The 25,359-nt window shown below is 41.5% G+C and overlaps 1 protein-coding gene across 3 annotated transcripts in view; it reads right to left on the reverse strand.

The window, feature by feature from the left end:
• Positions 1-25,359, reverse strand: part of LOC140714241 (protein TBATA-like) — a 52,264-nt gene that overhangs the window by 10,785 nt on the left and 16,120 nt on the right. For all 3 annotated transcript variants that reach the window (XM_073025279.1, XM_073025278.1, XM_073025277.1), the window contains 6 exons: positions 24,078-24,319; positions 20,161-20,340; positions 14,293-14,381; positions 9,169-9,315; positions 4,192-4,273; positions 190-355 (listed from right to left, as the gene is read on the reverse strand). In XM_073025279.1, the coding sequence (XP_072881380.1) occupies positions 190-355; positions 4,192-4,273; positions 9,169-9,315; positions 14,293-14,381; positions 20,161-20,340; positions 24,078-24,319 (906 nt within the window). The remainder of the gene's footprint in view (positions 1-189; positions 356-4,191; positions 4,274-9,168; positions 9,316-14,292; positions 14,382-20,160; positions 20,341-24,077; positions 24,320-25,359) is intronic.

Consider the following 25,359-nt stretch of genomic DNA (forward strand, 5'->3'; position numbering starts at 1 on the left):
CTCTGCAATGAAATGTCCTCATTACCAAAGAGAACAATTTTAACATGCTTCAGTTAGAGTAATTCAGGCCACCATTTTAAATCCAAAGTGTCACAAAAAATATAGTTCTCTAATACATGTGATTGAACAGTTTTTAAATTAGTTTATACATAGAGTTCTTAGATTAATGCAATCATCTATCATTCATACCTCTTATGTCTTTTTGTAGTAGAGGTTGACCTTCTGGAGAGCGAGGCTGAAGGACTGTGGTCTATTTGGGGTTTCATTTGCAGTTCTGTACTTTCAGCACCTTGCTGGTATTCAGGGTAGCTACTTCCTAGAACTGACTGAACCATTCCCAGTACAAAATCTTTCTCTGTAAATAAATACTGCTCACAGAATCTTTGGCTTTATGCAGAAGCACACATCATGAAAATAATTGCTCTCTCATACACAATATTACGGCTCCAAAATCATGCTGCGGTAAAGCTAACTCAGATCAGTGGGAAGAGAAATGAAGACAGGATCATAATGTGAGACACGCAAAATGCTGGAGGAACTCAGCAGGCCAGGCAGCATCTGCGGAAAAGGGTACAGTTGATATTTCGGGCTGAGACCCTTCATCAGGACTGGATAAAAAGATGAGGAGTCAGAGTAAGAAAGTGGTAGGGGGGGGTGGGAGAACTGCAAGGTGATAGGTGAAACTGGGAGGGGGAAGGGGTGACGAAAAGAGCTTTGAAGTTGATTGCTGAGAGAGATAAAGGGCTGGAGAAGGGAGGATCTGATAGGAGAGGACAGAAGGCCATGGAAAAAGGAAAGGGGGGAGGAGCATCAGGGGGAGGTAGGGAGGTGAAGGGCAGATAAGAAGATAAGGTGAGAAAGGGAAATGAGAATGGGGAATGGTTGGGGGGGAGGAGCATTACCACAGGTTTGAGAAATCAACGTTCATGCTATCAGGTTCCAGCATCTGCAGATTTTCTCTTGTTTATCAGAATGTGAGATCCAGTTCTACAGTTTATGTAGTCCTATCATTTTAGTGAACCCTTTAAAATTCCAATGTTTGGGGCATGGGTAGATATTCCACTTTCTCCTTTGCATGTTTGGCAAGCTCCTGAACTTCCCTGTGAGCTTTTTGATAAGACTCTTTCAAGCCTTACACCAGTGGAGAGTGGTCATAGGCCCCTGAAATTAATAGGCTTAATACGGCCCAGGTAATCAATCCTGAATTATTTAATTTCATGTTTACTATCTGTTGTGACATAATTTTTATCCAACTCCAGTTTTGGCAGATAATTGAACAATAAAACTGAACTGAATATCAGGGAGCAGGGATGTGATGGGATGTATAGGAGCAGGGATGTGATGTTGAGGCTCTATAAGGCACTGGTAAGACCTCATTTGGAATACTGTGTGCAGTTTTGGACTCCTTATTTAAGAAAGGATGTGCTGACGTTGGAGAGGGTTCAAAGAAGATTCACTAGAATGATTCCGGGAATGAGAGGGTTAACATATGAGGAACGTTTGACCACTCTTGGACTGTACTCCTTGGAGTTTAGGAGAATGAGGGGGGACCTCATAGAAACATTTTGAATGTTGAAAGGCATGGACAGAGTGGATGTGGCAAAGTTGTTTCCCATGGTGGGGGAGTCTAGTACGAGAGGACTTGACTTGAGGATTGCAGGGCACCCATTTAGAACGGAGATGCGAAAAATTTTTTTTAGCCAGAGGGTGGTGAATCTATGGAATTTGTTGCCACAGGTGGCAGTGGAGGCCAGGTCACTGGGTGTATTTAAGGCAGAGATTGATAGGTATCTGAGTAGTCAGGGCATCAAAGGTTATGGTGGAAAGGTGGGGGGAATGGGACTAAAGGGGAGATTGGATCAGCTCATGATGAAATGGCAGAGCAGACTCGATGGGTCGAATGGCCGACTTCTGCTCCTTTGTCTTATGGTCTTATGGTCTTGTGGAATAGTTGGGACAGAAAATAACCAAAATGTTTCCAGTGGTTTATTAACGTACTTAATGGAAAGGAATCTAATGCCTCGACCTGATATGGCAGAGTTGTTACTCTAGTGTTAAGTCCTACCAGAGAAACTGGCCCATCAGCGCACATGGCCCATGTTGAATATGTTGCTCAGCAAGCTGGTCTCATCTGCCCGAAATTGGCCATAACATTCTAAACATCTGCTCTCCATGTACTTATCTAGATGGCTTTTAAATGTTGATAATATTCCCACCTCAATCACTATTTCTAGCAGCTTATTTCAAATACATACCTCTCTTTGCATAAAGAAGCTGCCCCGATATCTCTTTTAAATCTCTTACCTCTGGTCTTAAAACTATGCCTTCTCGTTTTTAGCACATCTCCCTGGGGAAAATTCTATGTGTTTTGTTCCTCTCTATGCCGATCAAGATCCAAAATACCTCTGTCAGGTTACTCCTTAATTTTTTATGTGCCAGAGAGTTATATTCTAATCTACACCACCTCTCCTTGTAGTTCAAGCTTCCAAGACCAGGTAACATCCTCCTAAATCTTTTCTGCACTCTTTCTAGTTTAATAACATCTTTCCTATAAAAAAGTGATCAAAACTATGCACAATACTCGTACCTCACTGACACTGCAACTGCAACATAACTTCCCAACTCCTGTACTCATTGCCATGACTGATAAAGGCTAGTATACCAAATGCCTTCTTTATCACCTTATCTACTTGTGATACCACTGTGTAAGTCCTAGCCTGATTTGATCATCCAAAATGCAACACTGCACACTTATCTGGATTGAAGTCCATTTGCTGATCCTCAGCCCACCTACCTAGATGATCAAGATCTGCCTGCAATTTTTATAATGTGCTACACTATCTGCAAACAGCACCTATTTTGTGTCATCCGTAAACTTACTAACCATGCCTCGTGCACACACATCCCAATTATTTTAATAAATTACAAACAAAAGAAGTCTCAGCACCAACTCCTGTGGCACACCACTGGACATAGGCCTCCAATCTGAGGAAAAAACAACCCAACTATCACTCTGCTGGTGGAACACAGCAGGCCAGGCAGCATCTATAGGGAGAAGCACTGACAAGTCCTGACGAAGGGTCTCGGCCTGAAACGTCGACAGTGCTTCTCCCTATAGATGCTGCCTGGCCTGCTGTGTTCCACCAGCATTTTGTGTGTTTTGTTTGAATTTCCAGCATCTGCAGATTTCCTCGTGTTTGCTCTGACTATCCCCACTGAGCCAATTATGATTCCATCCCACTATCTCTTTCCGGATCCCATGCAGACTAGCCTGCCATGAGGGACCTTAGGACCACAAGACGTAGGAACAGAATTAGGCCATTCAGCCCACTGAGTCCTCTCCACCATTTCATCATGCCTGATACTGGATCCCATTCAAACCCATATACCTGCCCTCTCACAATATTACTCGATGCCCTGGCCAATCAGGAATCTATCCAGCTTCCACTCTGAGTACACCCACAGACTTGGTCACCACAGTCTGTGGCAAAGCATTCCACAGATTCACCACTCTTTGGCTAAAAAGGTTCTTCATTACTTCTGTTCTGTAAGGTAAACAACCTTGTCAATGACCTCGCTAAATCCCATATGGACAACAGCCACTGTGCTACCCTTATCTATCCTCTTGGTTACCTCTTTGAAGAACTCCAAGAGGTTTGACAAACATGACCTCCTAAGCACAAAACAGTACAGACTGTGCTGAATCAGACCTCGTCTCTCCAAATGCTAAAAGGTCTGCTCACTCAAAATCCCCTCAAAAGATGTTAGTATCATCGGCCTGTAGTTTCCTGGCTGGCTTTGTTACATTTTTTAAAACAATGGTGCCACATCAGCACTCATCAGTCCCCTAGAACCTCACTGAACTCAAATGAACTTTAAAGCCTCTTTACATGAGATTGGCAGGCTACAGTATTACTCCCTTAAAATGAGATTGACATAATATTATTCCCTTGTTAGTACTGCCCCCATCATAAAAGCAAGTTATATTAAAAAAAGTCCCAAACAGTCAATAAGTAGCATCAATGATACAACAGGAGTAAAACTGTACTTCTAACAAACTTTTAAAGATGTTAAGGAAGTGAGCAACGTAATGAAAACAGAATGAGTTAATTAAAACTATGTTCCAGTAGTGCACATACTTGAATGTGGTGTCTGAATAAATGATTCACAAAAGGCCAAAGTTTTCCTCACCTCTTTGCCCCGCACAAAGCAACCATTGCTGGATGGCGGAGAATGAGTCCGTTTGTAGAAGCTGGCAAAGTAATTCCAGCACCTGAGCAGGAAAACAAATATCAGGGTCAGGGTGACATGATATTATCATGATAGATAAGAATGATAGTGGGAATCGATCCTTGGCAACATCTACAAACACAAGTGAACTCACAGCCTCATATTGTTACGAATGTGCCACAACTCTGAGGGGCCAAAGGGTACAAAGTAGCCCCCTCCTTTTTGAGAATCGCAAGATCACTATTAATTCAGGTCTGGGGACCCAGGAAATGAGAGAGAATCCTCAAGGGTTTGGAATGTGTGTCCTGCCCTCAGCAAGACAAAGCCACGGATACCGGCCATTGTCTCTTGCAGACAGAATTGTGTATTGAGTACTATACTATTCAATGAAGCCCCTCAGGGGATGACCAGAGTGGGCTGGCTGAGGGATTGCATCATCCCAACCTGATTGACATCTGAGACCCCGTGAGTGAGGATAAAAGAGGGTCTGGGGAACACCCCTTTAGACGCACCAGGAGAAACGCTAGAAATCCCGTGACAGCGTTTAAGAGCGATAGCCGGTGGGGCCCGCGTGCGTCCTTTCCCTTGCCAGGGATTGGTGGCCGTACCACGGAAGACGGCTTAGCTAAAGGAGTGGACACCAACGAAATTTCGAAGGATCGACATCATAAAAAGGAAAAGCTGGCAAGTTTCAAAAATCCCTCTTTTGACTCCAACCAAAAGCTGCAGCCTGAATGAACTAAAGTGACTTTTATATTTCCATCGGACAATACATTATCCCCTAGTCAACGATAGAGCTTATTTCTTATTGATTATTATTATACCCGCACTTTTAGAGTTAGTATTGACAACGTATATTATCTGTCTGTTTGCATTGATATTATTTTTGTGTATTTCTATCAATAAATACTGTTAAAAATAGTACCATCAGGGTTCAACGGACCTCTCTATCTTTGCTGGTAAGTGACCCAGTTATGGGGTACGTAAAAATATATTGTGTCTTATAATTGGCCAAAAATGCTTAAGAAGTAGGGGAAAGGTTGGAAAATCTTTTTTAAAATATTTTTTAATCTTTTTTTCTACAAACAACAAAAAAAATACGCAGCACATCCACAAAAACCACGACCATAACAAAATCAAATTAAAAATTGAGCAGCAAAAGGGAGAATAATATAAAGGCAAAAGTAAACATACACAGCAGAGGAGCACCGCACCAAAAAACCTCAGTCCTCACCCGGTAAGAAAGTCCAATACAGGGCCCCATATCCTTTCAAAGATGTCCTCTCTGTCCTCATTACATAGTCTCAGTCTCTCCAAATGTAAAGTATTTGCCAGTTCTCTCAGCCACAGATCGTACGTAAGCACAGAGTCTATTTTCCACACTTGCAGGATTAACTTCTTAGCAATCACCATTCCAAACAATACAGCCACTTTTTCATACTTATTGGCTGAAGATAGGGAGCTTGTTGCTCCAAGGATGGCTATGAGCGGGTGTGGTTCCCACCGCTTCCCATAAGCCTCAGAGAAACAGTGAAAAATACTTTTCCAGTATGGGATATTGTAAACTTTGCATTTCTCCTTAATGTGCTGAAAATCTTGATGTTTCCTCATGGTAGCCGAGGTTAAATCCGGATAAATGAACACCGGACACCCATCATATAGCAGCGGAGCTCTCTCCCTGGACAACCGTAGCACCAGCTCTAACCTGGTAATGGTGTAGCCTCGCAATAATAGTTCTTGGCCTACCATTTTTAGCAGGTGCTAAGCTCCGGTGGGCAAGGTCCATTTTAATCGGCTGATGGAAATGTTCTTCCCCCAGCAACTTTGGAAGCAACGTGGCTACAAGATCCGTTGGCTTATTGTTTTCAGCTTTCTCCTGAATCCCGATAATGCGAATGTTCTGACGGTGAGACCGGGCTTCAAGGTCATCCACCTGAGCCTGTAGCTGTGTGTTTTGGGATAATAGACTTTCAAGCCGCCTCTCCAACTCTTACCTGGCTTCGTCATTTTGTTCAGCCCGTTACAGCTCACTTCAGTCACTTAAAAAGTAGAATTAACTGCTATTTGGGTGAGGTAAAAGGTGAAGGTAGGCGCAACTCCCGGGACACACATCTACTCCATACCAAGACCCAACGTGACCCCTCCTCGGAGATTTTAACATCCAGGAAATTAAAATTGCCCATTCTTCCCATTTCTGATCCCTCTATGTACCCTCGTCGTACCCTTTCTGAAGTCCACAATTATTTGGTCTTACTGACATCAGTGCAAGGTTGTTGCTGTGACACTACTCAACTAATTGATCTCCCTCCTGGACACCTTGTCACCATCTGAAGTTTTACCAATAGTGGTGTCATCAGCAAATCTACATATAACGTTTGAGCTGCGTCTAGCCACACAGTCATTAGTGTAGTGAGAAAGTAGAGCAGTGGGCTAAGCACACATCCTAGAGGTGTGCCAGTGTTGATTATCAGCGAGGATGAGATGTTATTTCTGTTCTGCACAGACTCTGGTCTTTTGGTGAGGGAGTCATTGATCTAATCGTGCTCCATTATCGTTCTTGTAGACAAGAGGCGAGTTTGGCAACTGCCCAATGTTCCACACTGCTTTTCAGCCTCAGACCTTGGTTCCTCAACTCCCTCAGCCACACTTCGCCCAGAAGCTCGGGCTAATCAGCCCATTACACTTTCTCTACATCCAAGACGCACAGCAGACTGAAGACAAAAATAAAACAACACATACCAATCGACTGTAACAGAAACAAAAGACATCAAGGGTAAAAAGTAACACACACAAAATGCTGGTGGAACGCAGCAGGCCAGGCAGCATCTATAGGGAGAAGCGCTGTCGATGTTTCGGGCCAAGATCCTTCATCAGGACTAACTGAAAGGAAAGATAGTAAGAGATTTGAAAGTAGGGGGAAAATGCAAAATGATAGGAGAAGACCGGACGGGGTGGGGTGAAGCTGAGAGCCGGAAAGGTGATTGGCAAAAGGGATACAGAGCTGGGGAAGGGAAAGGATCATGGGACGGGAGGCCTAGGGAGAAAGAAAGGGGAAGGGGAGCACCAGAGGGAGATGGAGAACAGGCAGAGTGATGGGCAGAAAGAGAGAAAAAAAGGAGGGGGAAAATAGCTAAATATATCAGGGATGGGGCAAGAAGGGGAGGAGGGGCATTAACGGAAGTTAGAGAAGTCAACGTTCATGCCATCAGGTTGGAGGCTACCCAGCCGGTATATAAGATGTTGTTCCTCCAACCTGAGTGTGGCTTCATCTTGACAGTAGAGGAGGCCATGGATAGGCATATCAGAATGGGAATGGGACGTGGAATTAAAATGTGTGGCCACTGGGAGATCCTGCTTTTTCTGGCGGACCGAGCGTAGGTGTTCAGCAAAACGGTCTCCCAGTCTGCGTCGGGTCTCACCAATATATAAAAGGCCACACGGGGAGCACCGGACACAGTATACCACACCAGCCGACTCACAGGTGAAGTGTCACCTCACCTGGAAGGACTGTCTGGGGCCCTGAATGGTGGTGAGGGAGGAAGTGTAAGGGCAGGTGTAGCACTTGTTCCTCTTGCAAGGATAAGTGCCGGGAGGGTAAAAAGTAAAAGGGTTTGATTACAACACACTAAGGTCAGTGAAAGCCACAGACAGTAAAGTAACATGAAGCAGAGAACAAGACTTTAGGGTAGAATATTATTTTATTTTTCTTCGATAGCAGCAGGGATTGATTCATAGATGCACAAAAATAAGTATTTCCTGACAATGTGCAATCTGAGCAAGTTATACTAACCCTCTGGAGAAAAGCAACCTTCAAAACCATCCAATTGGGATTTTTCAAAATAGTTATCACAAAATCTTTAGTATGTTACTTTTTTTCTGCATTACCATCAATTAAACACACTACTCAATGTCAAATTGTTCCAGCAGGACCACGTGCATCGTAGCAGTGACCAGGGTTCAATTGACAATGTGCACAAGCCACTTCTATAATAAATACTCTGTTTTAAATATCAATCTATTTTGCCCTAGAAAGCATTTAAGGAATGAGAAAAGGGAGTAAATTTAAACTCACTCAGGCAAGAAAAAGATGTTTTAAATTAAAATCTTACCCACTACTTCAGTAGAGAATTAAACCAGATGGATTCCAGTTAAACTGATTTTTAGGTTCAAACTGACTTCCAGCTATAAAAAGCTGGGGTGGGGTGGGGGAGAAACAGTTCCACTAAATGGGACTCCTCTATACTTTTAGGATAAATGTTGCTTCCTATGTACATTCTCCTTTGGCTGGGTAAGACTGATACGGAATTGACCCCCAGGTTGGAAAATCTTAATGCTCTCTTTTTTTTAATCCACGATTCCCTGCTGTGAAAGTAGCACACCAACATGTGCCGTGTACACAGGAATGGGTAAACAGACATGCAGATTGAAGAGATGAGCTAGTATACACATGCGATGCAGATATAGTGCCATGCAGCACTGGAGCAGGAAAGTTAATGTACGCATGCGCAAATATACTTGGATGCAAAGACATGCACGGTGGTAACAATAGACAACATTCTAGCCTGACTCCTATCATATACCAAGGTTATCTTTAAGTGAAGTGCAGCTGTTGCGAGGCAAAACTGGACTGAAGTGTATGAATACTTAGTCACACGATTGTGGGAGTAGAGAGAGAATAAAGCAGTGGGCTAAGTACACATACTTGCGGTGAGCCAGTGGTGATTGTCAACAAGAAGCAGGTGTTATTTCCTATCTGCACTGACTATGGTCTCCCATTAAGGAAGTCAAGGATCCTCTTGCAGAGGGAAGTACAGAGGCACAGAGGGAGGTGCATGTGTAGTATGTTGTTTTATCTTCAGAACTATTTTGTTTGACGTTCTTCTATCACAATGAATAAATTAATTGTTAGATTTTGTTCCCTAAAAAAGTTGAACTCACCAGTAACTCTTGGTCCTGGAAGGGTCCATTGTGTTTATTTCTCTCCTGGGTGCCATTTCTAGATGACCGGTGACTCAGTGCAGGAGTACAGCTTGGAATTATCCGGCCAGTCTGTGCAGAATATTGAGTCATTCTCCGTTCTTCTGTCTGACAAAATAAATGGGAACATTATCGTTATTTTTCCTTCAGCAAAGAATACCTGGCTTTGTACCTTCCAAAAGCAGAGGCATTTTTGTAAAACTCAAATGTTATTGCTATCTTTTATATCTATTCTGCTTTAAGGTAAATATGCATCCCTTTGAAATGGAACCAGCATGCTCTGGCTATCAGAAAATATGCCCCAATCATGCAAGCTATGAAGGAGCCAATGAAGACTTCTCCCCTTACCCTGGTCAGCATTCCAGACAGACAAGTTGATCCCACTGGAAGACTTCAATACCAGCTGGGGAACAACATGATCTTACAGAAAGACATGATTGGCCAGGAGTGTGTAGACAAAGCTGACACCCTCGGTGGGGGTTGGTGTTCCATGATAAACTCTCTGTGATGCTCCAATGTGTCGGTTTTGTCATAGTCTTACACATGTCCCCCCCCCCCCCCCCCCAGGAACACCGAACAATCAAGTGCCGACCATTAACATAAGAAATAGGAGCAGGCGTAGACCATCTGGCCTATCGAGCCGAATCATGATCCTGACCGCAGTTTACATGCCACCGTCTGCCAGGTGTAATCAGGCACCAAATAAGAAACAGTCCACCCCCAATGCATGTCAAATCATAGTTGGGGACTTCAATCAGACTTGTTTTGACAAAATCTCAACCCAGTTCCCATCAGCGTATAACCAGTAGCATCAGCGAGAAGTGTAGACAGAGTCCGTGGAGGGCAGGCTGTTTTCTATAAAGTGTTGAGCTGTGTCTTCAACTCTCTGCGGTTTCTTGCAGCGCAGGCAGGGCAGTTACCTCATCGAGCTGTGATGCTTCCGGATAGGATGTTTTCCACGGTGCAATGATAAAAAATGGTGAGGGTTAAAGAGAATATTCTTTAACCTCCTGAGGAAGTGGAGGTGCTGGCACGCTTACATGGCAAGGCCCAACAAGCAGTAAGGCTTTTGATAGTGTTCCGTATGGCAAGCTCATCTGGAAGGGGAGCGAGCAAACTGGATCCAAAGTTGGTTGGATAGCAGGAAACAGAGCATGACGATGGAAAAATGTTTCTCAGAGTAGAGATCTGAGACTTGTGCTGTGGCCCGGTGACTGAAGCTGGGCCTGTCGTTGTCATCTACATTAGATATCTGGATGAGAATATATAAGGCACAGTTGGTACATTTACAAAGTACACTTAAATAGGGGGTGTTGTGGACATTGAAGAAGAGTATTAAGAATTACAGCAGGATTTTGAGTGGCTGGGAGGATAAGAAAAGAAATGGCAAATGGAATTTAATTCAGATCAGTGCAAAGTGTTACATTTTGGAAGGACAAATCAGAATTTGTGCCTCTTGTCCTCAACTACCACCTCATGAGCCTCCACATTCAACACATCATTCTCCACACCTTCTGCCATCTTCAACAAGATCCTACCACCAAACACATCTTTCCGTCCTCCCCCCTCACTGTTTTCCACAGGATTCACTCTCTCTGTGTTTCTCTTGTCCATTCGTCCATCCTAACTAATCTCTCTCCTGGCACATATCCCTGCAAATATCTAAAAGGATACATTACCTGTTTACCTCCTCTCTCACATCCATTTAAGGCCCCAAACAGTCCTTCCAGATGAGGCAGTACTTCACCTGCAAATTTCCTATCTCCATCTCGTTCCAAATGTCCATTCATGGCCTCCTCTTTTGCCATGATGAGGCCACTCTGAGGGTGGAGGATCAACATTTCATATTCCATCTAGATAACCTCCAACTTGATGGCATGAGCATCAGTTACTCTTTCCAGTAACTTTTTCCCCTCCCCTTCCTTCTTCCTGTATTTCCCAATCTGGCCTCTTACTTCTTCTCCTCACCTGCCTAGCACCTCTCACTGGTGCCCCTCCTTCTTCCCTGTCTTCCATGGTCCTCTCTTTTCTCCTATCAGATTCCTTCTTCTCCAGCCCTTTACCTTTCCGACCGCTTGGCCTCACCTATCACCTTCTAGCTATCCTCCTTCCCCTCCCCCCACCTTTTAATTCTGACATCTTCTCCCTTGCTTTCCAGTCCTGAAGGTCTCAGCCCAAAACATTCGCTTCCACTGATGCTGTCTGACCTGCTGAGTTCCTCCAGCATTTTGTGTGTGTTGCTCAAGGTTTATTGTAACTGTTTTATATGTGAAATTTGCTGTTTTGTGGCAGAAGTAACATAGGATTACTATAAATTACAGAAATAAAATTAATAGTACAAAAAAAGAGGAATAATGAGGTAGTGCTCATGGGTTCCAGAAATCTGATGGCGGAGGGGAAGAAATTGCTCCTAAGTCATTGACTGTGTGTTTTCAGGCTCCTGTACTTCCACCTTGATGGTAGCAATGAGAAGGGGCATGTCCTGGATGGTGAGGGTCCTCAATGAGAGCACTTGATGCGCTGCCTGTTGAAGATGTCCTGGATGGTGAGAATTGTGGAAGACCCTGCCCTGGAGTTACACTCAGGCTTTGTTTCTTTGCGGTGGTGGGACCTGCTCCCGGGAGTTCACGACTGGCTGCTGTTCAATAACCAAAGGACGTGGTCTAGGAGACAAGTGCGCCTGTGGGGTTCCAAGGTTTCGTGGCCCTGGGGATGGGCTGATTCTAAGCAGGTGCCACCAACTGAAGCATCATGGGAGAGAACGGAATATTGGGAACAGCGGATCAGCTGTTGGAGGGTCTGTACTCAGCAAATCTCTTCTCTCTCTCTCTCTCTCTCTCTCTCTCGTGTTGGTAGGGGTGAATTCGTTGCCAATTCCCATGGAGGAGAACTTTGGGGAAAAAAGTGGCACAACAGACTTAAAACCGTAAATCAGCAAGTTGCTTTGTTATGTCTCCCCTCTCGCTGTGTAAGGGGACACCTCCTTTTTTCCCTTCCTTAGGGAGAGAGAGAGACCGCTGTATGTTGAATTGTCGGGTGAGTGATTAGTTTTTGTTGTACACCAGATCATGGGCTTTACTGGGGGCATACCTGGTGGGTGGAGGGTGCTGACACTGTTTTGTGGAAGTGGGTGGGGGAGGGTTGTGGCTTTGCTGCTGCTTATGTGTGGGAGGGGGAGTGGGGGGGCTTTGGGGTTCTAACATTTTTACTGTCACATTCTTTGGAACACTCTTCTGTTTTCATGGATGTCTGTGAAAAAGAAGAATTTCAGCATCTATTTCTCTGATTTTAAACAGAACTATTGAACCATTGAACCATTGAATTGTGAGCAGGATCGACCTGGTTGAGGTGACATCTCTCTGAAGCCTCTTGTGATCCTACTCGTTGGAGCTTCAATACTGTGACGCAGCCGACCAGACTTCTTTCCACACACACAAGCCAGGACTTTTTATTGAATAATACTGTTGCAGTGCAGATGGACCTTGGAGTACAGGTGCACAGTTCCTTTAAACCACTTCACAGCTACATAATGCTTTCTGCATGCTGACCGTAATCAGGCAGGGCAAAGAATTTAGAAACTTATCGGTTATGTTACGGTTGTACAAGATATTGGTGGGGCCATACTTGGAGCATTGTGTTCAGTCTTTGTCACTCAGTTATAGGAAGGATTTGATTAAACTGTGAAGAATGTAAAACGGATTTATAAAATTATTGCCAGGATTCAAGGGACTGAATTATAGGGATAGGTTAGACAGGCTGGGGCTTTAGTTTGGAGTGTAGGAGACGGAGGGCTAATCTCACAGAGGTATATGGAATCCGGAAGGGAATAGATGGGGTGAGCAGTCTTTTATCCAATGTCAGCAAATTCAAAACCAGAAGGTGGTAGACATAAGGAGCCAGAAGAAGTGGTGGAGGCAGGTACGTGTAAGAAGCATGTGGATAGGTAAATGGATGGCAAGCACTGGAAAATGGGATTATCTTGGAGGCCTTTTTCTGTTCTGTAGATGGATCTCCTTAACTCAAACTATGAAAAATGGAGAGAGAGAGAACTCTAGTTTTGCTGCTCATGGAAACAAACATATATATCAGACTTTTAAATTTTAAAATATTATGGGAGCTCATTCATATGTAGGGGGACTTGGAACTGGGGGAGCCTGCATAGCTGGTGCCTGATATCAATTAATGTTCAGGAGAAATTTGTGATAGTGGCATACTGAGATCTTGTGAGAAGGTTTCTTCTAAGCTAGTTGCAAGTACCATCCCTTCTCCACAATTGTGTCAAAATAATTAAAGAAATATACAGTTTAATCCTGATTTTAGGAGATTACTAGGCACTCAAATATTATCTATTAATTGAAAAGAGAAATATTCATTGATGTCTGCACCTTACTGGGTAAATTAAATTATCTGATTTTCATATTGATAACTTGTAGCAAGTCTGACTGATCCTAGAACATTTTTCTTCCTTTACATTTGACCATCATCTTGTATAATTATTTCCATTAAGTTGGTTTGTCAAATTGAATCTCTTCATTTCATTCAGAATGCAGTCCATTAAAATACATAGGGCAATACTTGAAAGCTTTAAACAGATGTGAGAGTAGCAACTTCAAATGTCTTTCAGAAGTTTTCATGCATCAGCATTGAGATACATAAACTGTTAAGTAGATTTCTTTTTATCAATAAAATCCTGGAAGAACGCAGTGGGTCAGGAAGCAACCTCTGGAGCAAAGTAAAGAGGATTGGGCCAAAGGTTGCTGGGTCAAATTAACACCTTTGAGGAGGAGTAAAAATTGCAATTTAAATCCCCAAATCTCTTCCTCACTGACTGTACATCTTAAAAGTAATTGATAAGGAATAAAGTAATGAGGAACAAGCTTTGTTATTTTGTATCACCCATGTGTGCTTCTCATTATGAAGACAAGAAGGTACCACAGGAGCTTTGTTGAAATTACCAGCTTGGTCCAACATAGAACTTCTCTTCCTTTTTGAAGATTTGAGCATATGAAGCTAATGTAATCTCTGTAAGAACAATAAAATGTAACCATATTGCGAAGCTGCTTAGCTAATGAAAGTTGTGCTGACCTTTTTTTGTTCAGGAGGTTCAGGTAAAAGGAAGCAGGCCTTAGAGGTAAATTCTCTCAGTTCTTCCCGCCAAGCTTCAGACAGTGGTGCTGGAAAAAATGGTTGTTCTTACTACACTGGCATGTGGTAATATCTGAATAAGTACAGCCAAGTTTATCTGAATATTAACAGATTTCCTAAAATTGAGATTTATTCAAAAGTATCTATTCAAGATGATGAACTAGAGGAATACTTTAATCATTAAAGTATGTTTTAAAAGCACTTCTGAATATCCAATAACAGGAATTGAGGAATAATTGCAAATTACTGCAACAAATATTTTAACACTTATTTGAAAATAGTATAGCATCAAGACCAATAATACAAATACAAAATCGAAACAAGCTTCCCTGCAGAGATATAAGGCTACAATGACAGTTTGAATTCCTGTCATTGTTCACTTGTCAAAGTGTTTTGCAAGGACGTCATCAAAAAAAATTTGATGCTGAGCTTGAAAAGATAATATTTTACCCAGTTATCTGAAGTTTAGCTAAAGAAGTGAGGTCAAGGACTTTTTTAAAGACTGGAGGGTAGGGATGCTTATCATAGAATGGTTACAGCACAGAAGACCAGTATTTCTATCAAAGCATCTCTCTAGTTCCACCCTCTGGCCTTTCCTCCATGGTCTTTCAAAAATTTCTCCACTAGATAGCTATTCAATTCCCTTTCAAATCTTCCTGTACCACATCTGCAGGTAGTGCCTTTCTGTTCCTACCACATGATATCTCACAATTCTCTACCTCTCCAATAAAGGAAGTAATATCCTGTTATCCACTCTGTCCAAAGCCACGTCATTTTATATAATTGGTTCAAATTTTCCACTGGCTTTCTCTTCAAAAATATGGCCACTGTTTCTCTACTCTAAGCTTTTAACTGGTTCAGGGAAACATTCCTGTAAATTTTCCTCTTAATGTATCCACATCCTTTGTCATGAAGTGTGACAACCAGAGATGAACAGAATAATTCATTTGTGAATTGACTAGAGTTTGATTAAGATTTGACATAACTTCACTACTTTTATATACTATGCTTCTATTGAAAACCCCCAGAATTGAGCAAACCTTATTAACCAAATATGATTAGTGTCCCTGTAATTTCCTTATTTATTTTCCTCAAAAAATGACTCTCATCCTATCCTGCTGACTTCAGTTAACTTCTAAATCCCTCTATCATGTTTATTTTTGATAGTCTGAACTATCTCCTCTTTCACCATTAACTTGAAAGTTCTCTTTTCCCACAAGAAGATAGATGCAAAATACTCAGCTAACATTGCCTTTAGTCTCCATGTGTAAGTTTCCAATTATGTCCTAAAAGGGCCCCACTCCTCCACAAATTCTCCATTTGCTATTTATGTGCTGAAAAAAAAACTTACAGATTCTCAATTACTTTGACAGCTAATCACTTCTCATATGTCACCTTTGCCTGTTTTGGTTTTCACTTTTCGCTCAGATTCTTCTGCAATCGATTTGTTTTTGCTGCAATTGACGAATTTAACTCCTGCCATAAGTGGCCTTTTATTGGTTTTATTTATCAGATTTAGTTATTCTTCCCTTACACCTCCCCACTCAACTGGGACTGTGTGGACCTGAACCAACCTTTAATTCATGATCCTCTCCACCTCGAAGTTTATTACTAAACCAGTTTACATAATGATAATTAACATCTCCCATATAGTTTGTGCACATCTGTGACTTCCTACCATGTTTGCTCCTCTAGTTCTCTCCTGGTGACCTAGTGAATATGCCCAGAAGTCCAATATTTTTTCAACTGTTTCTTAGCTCTAAACAAGTTTTATCTTTGCTCTCTTTCCAGTATTGTCCCTTTCAGATACTGTATTATTCTCTTGAATCAGTACTCTCCTTTTCAATCCATATTCTTCCTGACCACATTGTATCCTGAAATATTTAGTATCCAATTATAGAAACAGAGCCTCATAGAAAATGGGAGTAGAAATAGGCCATTTGGTCTTAGAGTGCTGCTGCATTATTCAACGTAAACAGAGATGATCATTCCCTGTCATGCAGTGGATGACCATCTCCCCTTTCCCCCTTCTTCCCCCTTCCTTTCCTGTCGATGGTTTATTCATGTTCATAGATGCCGCCTGACCTGCTGAGTTCCTTCAGCATTTTGTGTGTGTTACTTTGGATTTCCATCTCCTACAGAATTTCTTTCATTTATCACCCACTCCTGCCTTCTTCCCCTGTCTCTTAAAGCCTTTGGCATTTAGAAATGTATCTTTCTAGAACATCTGAAACGTACTCAATAGCTTGCTCTTCACTGTATTCCATGAGTGGAGAACTCTACTGATTCCTCAATCACGAGTGAAGAAATTTCTCCCATTTTCTTTTCTAAATGACGCATCCTGAATCATAAAGCTGATTCTGAATTCTCCCACCTTTGTGAATGTTCTACCTCTATCTGGCGCTGTTAGAATGTTATAATTTCCTATGCCATCCTGGCTCATTCTTCTATGCTCCAGTGAATACTGGCCTAACAGACCTGGTCTCTCCTCATAGTGTTTGTCCAGCTATCTCAAGAGTTACTCTGTAAAACTTTGCTGTACTTGCTCATTGGCAGAACATCTTTCCTCAGATAAGAAGAAAAAAAAGAAAGAGATCTCACTGGGCCCTATTTAATCACAGCAAGACATCTTTACTCTTAGACTTGAAAATCTATTCAATGAAGGCCAGCATACCTGTTGCCCTTCTAACTACTTTCTGTATCTGAACATTTGGTTTCGATGACTGCAGTATGAGGAAAATCAGGTATCATTGCTCCTTATCATATCTCAATCAATCATTATTTCGAACATTAATCTTTTTCTTCTGAGGACCAAATTTGAATATCGCATATTATTTGCCCACTCTCTAAACTTGCTTAGTTCACTTTGCACACTCGTCACAGCTTGTATTCGCATCCAGTCCTGCCAGTCTTTGAATCAAGTTTCTAGCTGTAAAGCGCAGAACTGTAAGTAATTCCCAGCAGTGCTAATGGAGCGAAAATGAGCCAATATTACAATTGGCAGACCTATAGCAGGAATGGCCACTTCTAATGGAAACAGAGGAAGTAAGTTAGCTGCAGTTGTAGAATGTAATATGGTGTTTGCAAAGCTTAAATATTTTCAACAGAAGATGATATACACCTCTCTACATTTGGCTTTTTTGCTCGTCAGGAAGGCCGGTTCTGTTCTGGGGGTGGAACTGGATTCCCTGGTGGTTGTGTCTGACAGGCGGATGGTGCAGAAGCTATGGAACATTATGGACAATCCCTCCCACCCACTCCGTGACATACTGGACTAACAGAGGAGCACCTTTCGTAACACAAACACGAGGAATCTGCAGATGCTGGAAATTCAAGCAACACACACAAAATGCTGGTGGAATGCAGCAGGCCAGGCAGCATCTATAGGGAGAAGCACTGTCAACGTTTCGGGCTGAGACCCTTCATCAGGACTAACTGAAAGAAAAGATAGTAAGAGATTTGAAAGTAGGAGGAGGAGGGGGAAATCCGAAATGATAGGAGAAGACAGGAGGGGGTGGGGTGAAGCTAAGAGCTGGAAAGTTGATTGGCAAAAGGGATACAGAGCTGGAGAAGGGAAAGGATCATGGGACGGGAGGCCTAGGGAGAAAGAAAGAGGGAGGGGAGCACCAGAGGGAGATGGAGAACAGGCAGAGAGAGTAAAAAAAGGAGGGAGGGAAATAAATAAATCAGGGATGTGGTAAGAAGGGGAGGAGGGGCATTAACGGAAGTTAGAGAAATTAATGTTCATGCCATCAGGTTGGAGGCTACCCAGACGGAATAGAAGGTGTTGTTCCTCCAGCCTGAGTGTGGCTGCATCTTGACAGTAGAAGAGGCCATGGATAGACATATCAGTAACAGACTGATTCCACGGAGGTGTACCACTGAACGCCACAGGAGATCCTTTCTCCTGGCTCTACAACTCCTCCTCCCTAATTATATATGCTTTCATTGCACATCTGTACTTTGCACTATTACTTTTTAATGCACATTTTGTATTTTGTCATACCTCAATGCTTACATTTTGTATTTTAAAGTAAATATTTCTGACTGAGCAAACTTGCAACAATAATTTCCTTTGGGATAAATAAAGTTTTATCTTATCTTGTACAAAGGGAAGGAGGCCATGGACAGATGTGAGAATGGGACTGAGAATTAAAGTGGTAAATAACAGGAAACTCGGGATTACCCTCGCAGACTGAATCTGGATGCTTTGCAAAGTAGTTCATCAATCTGTATTGACACATATACCCAATGTTAAGCCATCCTCTGATAAATGCATTTATCTTTAGGAATTGTCCAATATTACCTTTTATCACGGCTTTGAATGAGGAGTCCTCCATCTCATTTCCAGAATATTAGCTCTATGGGTGCTTTGTTATAGGATTTAGCTGTCCTTTTCCTTTAATTAGCTCATTATCCCAGCATTAAATGAACGCTCCTGAACTCTCATTAAAGGTTTTGAAACATCTTAACTATGTCCTTCATAGCTCTTGCACTTGTCTATCTATTTATGGGCTCATTATCTGGACCTATTAGATAGTTACAAATCTTGAATGCCTTAATGGATCATACCATAATGCCTTTATGAAAGTTAAGAGTAAGCCTTTTAAAAATGTTCAGGTCCATTAGTTTCCATGTTGCTACTTTTGGGATTCAATGATCCCCCCATACTGCAGCAAAATAAATCTTTTACTGTTCTCCAGCAGAGAACCACAGTTTTCAGCATGAAGTTTAGAATTTGATTTTCAATCATTTTAATTTTCAATGATGTTCTTTATAACAAAGCATCCATGCTCTCATATCTTCTATAAGCCATTTAGATACATATGTGATAAGCCCATAGTCCAAGTTGGAACGTAAGTCCATGATTCCCGGAAATTGGCAACACAAGAGGGTAGGGTGCACGATGATTGCCTTCATCGGACAGGGCACCAAGTATAAAAGGGAACAACTCATGGTGTGGCTCTGTAAAGCTTTAGTTAGGCTGCATTTGGAGCATTGTGTGCAGTTTTGTTTCTCACACTGCTGAAGAATGTGAAGGCTTTGGAGAGGGTGCAGGAGAGGTTCAGCAGGTTACTGTATTAGTTATATGAAGAGGTTGGACAAAGTTGGAATACTTTCTTTGGAGTACAAAGACTGAGGGACAATCTGGTAAAAATATATAAAATTATGTTAGATATAGATGGGGTAGATAATCAGAGTCTTATTGGAGATCTGTGAGGCAGGTTTATTTTGCAAAGAGAGTAGTAGGTGCCTGAAAGATACTGCCAGAGGAGGTAGTAAAAGAAACGATGATACTATCACTTAAGAGACGTTTAGACAGACACATGAATAGGCAGGGAATAAAGGGATATATACTAGTGCAGGCAAATGAGATTAGTTTAACAGGCAATCTGCTAGAGGAACTCAGCAATTTGTGCAGCATCTGTGGATGGAAAGGAGTTATGTTTTGGGGCAAAACTGAGCAGCAGGACCTGGTGCAGGAATTTGACCCAAAACATCAACAATTTCTTTTCTCCTATTGATGCAGCTTGATCCATTGGATTCCTCCTGCAGTTTAAATTTGTTGCTCCAGGTTCTCTTGTGTTTCCTGGGAATCATGGTCAGTGAAGAGATGGAGGACCAAAGGCCAGATTCCACCGGAACTTTACTATGTTCTGAGTTCCATTTCTGGTAAGTTCCACTCCACAAAAGGCATACAAATGCTTTCTATTATTTTATTTCAACTTTGCAGAACTGTCGAGCTTACATTGCAAGATCTTCATTGTCCCTCCCAGAATGTATTAATCTGCCAGTAACAATACAAACCTATGGTTGGCTTTGGGATACTACCATCTCCGAAGGCGTTACAATGGAAAATACTGATAGGCAATCCAAGTCTTCCCAGGACTGTGGTTGGAAATTGGCTCTTTATCAATGGATGTGGGGAAAGTGGAGTGCTGACATGCCAGTCATCATTTACTGTGCAAACAGGCATTCCGTTGAGTCCTGTGGAAAAAAATATGAAAAGCACACATCCTGATTTTTTTCCCGTAGTTTGTTTCAGAGATAAGGTGTGTCATTCCTAAGACAATAATGAGCAATGTGTTTTGCATATGAACTTTGACATCAACAATTTTAACTTTTAGATCAAAGTTTTTCTCTACCTCTTTACACTGTGAAATACAATAAAAGGGGTAATTTGGATCAAGCAACCTACAGGGAAATTAAACATTAGTCATCCATAGGTGACGTTGACTTTGATTGTTTTTTTTCTCTTTCTTTACCCTGCTAGCCATATCTCACTGCAACTCCTAGGTTCTTTTATCCACATTCTCTCTTACTGATCCCATTTACAAAAACCTTGTTTACAATTCATCCCCATGGTCACCTTGGGCATCCTCACCTCCCTCCCCCACACCCTCCATGTGGTTTTATAAATTTCTTTTCCCACCTTCCCAGTTCTGATGACTAGTCTTTGACCTGAAACTTAAATCTGTTTAATAAAGCCTGACAGTTGAGAGTATTTCTAGCATTTTCTATTTTTATTTTAGATTTCCAGAATCTGCAGATTTGTTTACTTTCAATTATTTTCTATTAATCTACAAACTTACTATTCATTGTTACAATCTTCTAGTACCATTGTATTGGCCTTCTTCTCATAATTGCCATTGTTTTAGATAAAGTAGAAAAACAGGCCCTTCAGCTCCAAATCCATGTTGATCATCAGGAATTGATTTATGCCAATCTTACATAAATCCATTTTTTATTCTATCTTCATCCACATGAACTTCCCCAAAATTCTAGCACTTATCTATAGGAGTGAATTATCATAGCCAATGAACCTACCAACCCACATGTCTTTGAGACATGGGGGGTCTATAACACTCCAATGAAATCTACACTGTCACAGGAAGAACATGACAACTCTTTACAAAAAATGTCTGAGATGTGGAACAGACACAAGAGTCTAGCACTGTGAGGTGTTATGAGTGATGGACAGACCTGATGGACAATGGGGTGCAGAGTTAACCATTTCCCCACCTCCTGAGAACTACGAACTATTGCTGTTGTTATGCTGCTATTGAGAGAGAGAGATAAAGCCCAGGCAAGAACATCTGCTACAGATAAGAGGGGGAGAGAGACTGTTGATTTACTGTATTTTGTCTCTTCCTGGATTATTCACCCTCCACTACAAGGACTTTACTTTGCTCGTTAACATTCCTCAGGAGATAGCAGGAGTGGCCTGATTTGACGGACACGGTCATTCAGAGTTGATGGATAACTGAGACCCCGTGAGTGGGGATAAAAGACAGGTCTGGAGAGACACCCTTCAGACACACCAGTGGACACTGACTGAGTGTTGGGAACCCACAGAAAGGTGGGGGCTTCGGAGACCGAACCAGGAGATCGGTCAGTAAAGCTCACAGTGTTAAAGCAGGGCCGGTGGGGACTTGTGTGTGTGTCCACTCATGCCAGAGTGACGAGTCCACCACAGAAGAATGGTCTAGCTGAAGAACAGAGGGGTCATAACTGAATGGCCACAACGACCCGACGGATTAAGAAAGCCACAAAAGGTTTGCCTGCCGCAGCTGTTGCTATTACATCTTGCTCGCTCTCTCTCTCTCCAACGATTTCAATATAACAACCATAACCACTTCAGCATTTATGAACTGAACTCTATACTTTCCTATGACAATTCATTTACCCCTAGACATCGATAGAGCTTGTTTATTATTGATTATTATTATTCCTACACTTTTAGGTTTATTACTGCTAACTTGTTTTTTAAGTATATTTGCATTTTTGATATTGTATTGTGTAGTTTACTAATAAACACCTTTAGTTTGGTACCACCAGACTCCAACAGATTCTTCTTTCTCTGCTGGTCAGACACTCAGTTATGGGGTACGTAACAGAGGAAATATCTCTAATCAAACACAATCCAAAAATTAACATATTTTTATTTTTGTCATATTCCCTTTATCTAGTCATTTGGAGTCATGGCCCAGCTTCTACCGCTCAATCTAAGCACTATATGGCAGATGCCACTCCATGTATTGGCTCACCAACTCCTAGGCTGACACCACAGTGCTTAACTGAACGAATAAAGAAAAAGAATTTCAGGTTGTATATTATATATATTTCTCTGCCATTAAATGCACCTATTGAGTGGTTGATTGCCCGAACTACAACCTCTCAGTGATTAATTGCTTTCTTAGCTTGATGTAAGTAATTACAAAGGATGCTTTAAAGAAGACAAATGGTTTAATCCCATGTTCTGTGAACAATGGTTATTCTTCAAACATTATCAGATCAGAAAATCTGGTTATAGTTACATTGCTGATGACGGGAGTTTGTTGTTAACAAATTGGCTGTTGAATGTAGAATGTTAATTGATCCACTGGTCACTTTATTATACAGAATAACTGCAACTAACTTCCATTCTCTTTAACTAGATCTCCCTCTCTCAAATCTTATTTTGAGAAAATATGGCCAATCAATTGTATGTCTCCATTTAGTTTTTCATTGTTTTTACCATTTCTATATTATTTATCAACAGTAGTTAGCCCTGGCTTTATTTCTTTACCTTAATTGAATTTTGCTTATATTTTCCACAATATCTCCTAGTTTTCCATATTGTTTATTTTGATGCATACATTTTTGACTATTAAGCAAAGTTTTGGCTTTGTACATTCTACATTGAAGATTTTCCACTGTTTTTCAGTCCATTGACTTTCATCCCCTGTCATTTAGACCCAACCCTATTTCAATTCTTCTCAAATTTGCTTTCTCCAGCTTGCCACGCTGATTCTTAGCTCTACAATCCTCCTTTCATGTCTGGAACCTAATTTTGATATGATTTTGATTTCCCAGTTGTTGTACAGCAATCATAACTCCATTTAATTTTCCAAATCTAGTAACATAATTGTTTTTTCTTGTTAGACCAGAAAGATTCTGAACTTATTTATTTAGTGATACAGCACAGTAACAGGCTCTTCTGGCCCATGAGCCATGCAGGCCAATTACACCCACGTGACTGATTAATCTGTATGTCTTTGGAATGTGGGAGGAGACCAAAGCACCCAGAGGAAGCCCACGTGGTCATAGGGAGAACATATAAACTCCTTTCTGACAGTGGTGAATTGAACCTAGGTCACTGGAGCTATGATAGGGCCATGCTAACTACTGCTCTACCATATGCTGGCCTAGTAGAGATTCTTGGATAAAATGCTCTTCAATAGAAGATCACTGGGTTTGCCCGCTGGCTACAGATACGAGACAGATATGGCACACTTCATTTAATATAAATCATAAAAATATTGCAGAAATTGACAATTATACTAAATCAGAATAGAATCAGAGTACATCAGAGTGACAAAAATAAGCTTTTGTCACTTGATGTTTTCTGATGTATGATAGGTATAAGTTGTATCACTGAGGAAGCTTTTGAAGCATTTGTGTAAGCTGGGCAATGAAAAAAGTCTACAACGCTACATGAAAATTAAAGTGGAGTAAGATAAGGAGCACACCAGCAATTTGAAAGTCAAAGCTAAGAAGATTTTCTTCAAATGAGTGCTGTAAAAACAAATAAAGTTCTATGTAGGTAGAGGAAAATTCTGGAACCACCTAGAATATTTATGATAATTACTTCTAGATAACTGAAATACAAAGGATGAAGTACATCCTTCAACCATATCTGCCTGTTGAAAAAAGGGATATAGATGTTTACTCTAAGGTCTTACCATTGATATGTGTTACTCGATGAGGGTGAGGATTATGCCTTGAGAAAAAGGAGTGATGGCTCAGCTTTCCAAAACGAGTACTACTATTTGATTGTGGCCTCTCAGCACCAAGACTGAAGCGTAGTAGTGAATTACGAGGCATTGAGCCCAATTTCCTCATCATCGTTGGCTCTTGGTTGCTTTTGAATGGATCAAGCACTGGTTGACCTAATTTCTCCATTGTTTCCTTCACTGATGTCTTCCTGAAGATTTCAGAAGGATGTAAAAACATTAAGATACTATCTTAGAAATGTCTGAAGAAGAATCAAACCACCAGCATATATTAGCTGTTTATTGTTTATGAGATACAGCATTGGATAGGCCCTTCCGGTACTTTGAGTCAAGCTACCCAGCAACCCCTGACTTAGCCTTAGCCTAATCATGGGAGAATTTACAATAACCTACCACCAGTATGCCTTTGGACTGTGGGAGGAAACCAGAGCACCCGAAGAAAACCCACACATTTCACGGGGAGGACATACAGACTCCTTAAAGAATGCATTGGAATTGAACTCTGAACTCCGATGCCCCAAGTTGTAATAGCATAGCGCCAACTGCTACACTAGCAAGGCACACATTAGTTTTCTATAAAACCAACTGGTTAATCCCATCCTCTGAATTTTCTTCCTGTCCCACAAACTCTGTGATCATTGCATTATCCCAGTTTTCATTGCCATGTCATTAGTTGCTATTCTTTTACTTGCCTAGGATATAAATTTTAAACTTCCTTGTCTCTCTACTCCTTACCTTTCTATTACAATGTATTTTAAAATTTTCCCCATTGACCAAGCTTTTGGCTACATGTCTTAATATTTCCTTCCAATGCCTTTTAAAACAGTAAGAAGTCAGACACACAAAATGCTGGAGGAACTCAACAAGTTGGGCAGCATCTATGGAGGGACATATACAGTTGACATATCAGGCCAAGACCCTTCATCAGGACTGGAAACGAAGGCAGTGCCAGAGAAAGAAGATGGGGGCGGGGGGGAGGTGGAGGAGTACAAGCTTGCAGGTGATAGGTAACTATATAACCATATAACAATTACAGCACGGAAACAGGCCATCTCGGCCCTTCTAGTCCGTGCTAAACGCTTACTCTCACCTAATCCCACTGACCTGCACTCAGCCCATAACCCTCCATTCCTTTCCTGTCTATATACCTATCCAATTTTACTTTAAATGACAATACCGAACCTGCCTCTACCACTTCTACTGGAAGCTCATTCCACACAGCTACCACTCT

The sequence above is a fragment of the Hemitrygon akajei genome, chromosome 21, assembly GCF_048418815.1.
Source record: "Hemitrygon akajei chromosome 21, sHemAka1.3, whole genome shotgun sequence".
NCBI lineage: Eukaryota > Metazoa > Chordata > Chondrichthyes > Myliobatiformes > Dasyatidae > Hemitrygon > Hemitrygon akajei.